The sequence below is a fragment of the Sphaeroforma arctica genome (assembly GCF_001186125.1).
Source record: "Sphaeroforma arctica JP610 unplaced genomic scaffold supercont1.1225, whole genome shotgun sequence".
Lineage (NCBI taxonomy): Eukaryota > Ichthyosporea > Ichthyophonida > Sphaeroforma > Sphaeroforma arctica.
This window is the reverse complement of record NW_014039333.1, coordinates 17,158-19,311: the sequence shown is the minus strand read 5'-3', so window position 1 is coordinate 19,311 and position 2,154 is coordinate 17,158. Positions and strand designations below refer to the sequence as shown.

At 36.4% G+C, this 2,154-nt stretch overlaps 1 protein-coding gene across 2 annotated transcripts in view; it reads right to left on the bottom strand.

Annotated features, from left to right (window-relative positions):
• Nucleotides 1-110: 110 nt before the first annotated feature.
• SARC_10376 overlaps nt 111-2,154 on the bottom strand; it is a gene marked incomplete at its 3' end in the record, with an annotated part of 7,065 nt that continues 5,021 nt past the window's right edge. For both annotated transcript variants that reach the window (XM_014295586.1, XM_014295587.1), the window contains exons 7-10: nt 1,767-1,868; nt 1,333-1,458; nt 660-950; nt 111-385 (exon numbers count right to left, since the gene is read on the bottom strand). In XM_014295586.1, the coding sequence (XP_014151061.1) occupies nt 111-385; nt 660-950; nt 1,333-1,458; nt 1,767-1,868 (794 nt within the window). The remainder of the gene's footprint in view (nt 386-659; nt 951-1,332; nt 1,459-1,766; nt 1,869-2,154) is intronic.

Below are 2,154 nucleotides of genomic sequence, written 5' to 3'. Positions count from 1 at the left end.
ATAGATATATATTTAAATATATATATATATATTTATATATAAATATGTGTGTATATATAATATATAATACATATATGTAAATATATAAAATAAAAAAACGAGACTACGAGCATACTCTCTCCATATCATCTCCTTCCACTGCTCCATCCACATCGTCGGTTTCGGTTATTTGCCCGCCCTTCGGGCCTCGCCAGTAAGTTGGGCTAACGAAGTAGTACCACTTCTGCGGGATACCGTACGTTCCTGGGAACACATTGTCTAGGTACATGGTGATCAGGAAGTACAGCACTGTGTCTATTAAAAGCATTGCACACGCCATGGCCACGGTAAAGTCGTCGTTGAAGGTGGCGGGCTCGTTAAAGTTGCTCATGTCCAGGGTTTTTCCCTGCAGGACAGAAGAGAAAAACTAAGTTTATTTTGCATCCAAAATACCCTTTTAAAGAAAAATGGCCGGTAGTATGTTTCATGTTGTTGTATGGAGAAACACGCACAAACACACCGAGACAAGGGTTGCGGTGATGGTGCTTAGACAAAAAACGTTTTTCAACAAAAAAGGGACTAAAGAAAGCAAAGCATCAAATACCATACACACACCGAGGCATCCATTCTGAAAATAACCACCAATCAGAATCTCTCACCTGTTAATCAGAATCTCTCACCTGTTCCTCGTACCCCGAGATGACCTTGGTGGCCAATCCAAACGCCGTGGGCGAGAAAAACGAGACCAACAACTTAGCACCATTCCCCAGTGAGTCGTAGCGCGCGTTAGGCGATATGAAGAAGTACGGGATGTAGAATATGAAGTACAAACATGCACCCATGGCGGCTGCTACTTTTGCGCGGGAGAAGAAACTGCTGACCATAAACCCGAAAGAGATGGTGGCCAACACGTTGCAGTACAACAGGATGTATATCACTGCAGCTGAGGTGTCGCTGACTACCTTTGTCAGCTAAAGGGTTGGCATAGGTGGAGATGATTTGGGATGGGTATAAAAGATTTACTATGGGTATGAGAGAACTAAAACTGTATATATATAAATAGACATACGCATTATATATATATGTACATATATATATATATATATATGTGCGTGTATATTATATATATATATATATATATATTGTATATATATATATACATATATACATATATATATGACACACATATACATGTATTTATATATATAAACACACACACACACACACACACACTATATATATATATATATATATATATATATATATATATATATCATACATACAACACATACAGAAATGATACCACCATTGAATCTATTTTGCTTTCTCTTTTGGTGTTCCCAACAAGCTTACCAAGAGCATCATGCCAACAAAGGCCGTGGACGAACCCAGAATCATGAACGAGACTACCCACCAACTGAACCAGAAGGTGCGGTTCTTGCAGCCCATCAATCGCTGAGCTTCACGGAGACGTAACTCCTATGACCACGCACATGTATGTAATAGTGTGAGTAATAGTGTGAGAGCATTATGTGTCTAATTCTGAGTGACCATTGTTTTTTGGAGTGAGTATTGTGTGTTACACCTACTTCACTTTCTACTCGGGCTCGAAAGTAGTGTCAAAAGAGTACAGGCTCATAAAGATTTTTCCGTACGATCACAATGCGTGATGAGTATATGATTCGACCGGAGGACATATCTGCCACATGCACCGAGCTTCAAACTCCTAACTAACCGTTTAAACCAGATATGAATGCTAGTTCCATATCTCTGTGCGATATTCATACCTTCTCCATTACTAAGTTTTTGGTGATCATGGCGCAGGGGTAGAGAAATGAGAACACGGTGAACAGCGGCAGGAAAAAGCCCAGACCCCGAGCGAAGTCATCCTGTAGAGAAGTAATATTCAGATCAGAATAGAACATGTGGGGCTGTGAGTGTGTGTGGGAGATGAATATATATATTGTGTATTTGTATATATATATATACATATATATATATATATATATATATATATATATATATATATATATATATATATATATATATATATATATATATATATATATATATATAATATATATATAATACTATATAATAGATATATATACTATATATAATACTTAATATATATATATATATATAGTATATATATTAGTTTAGTATATATATTAA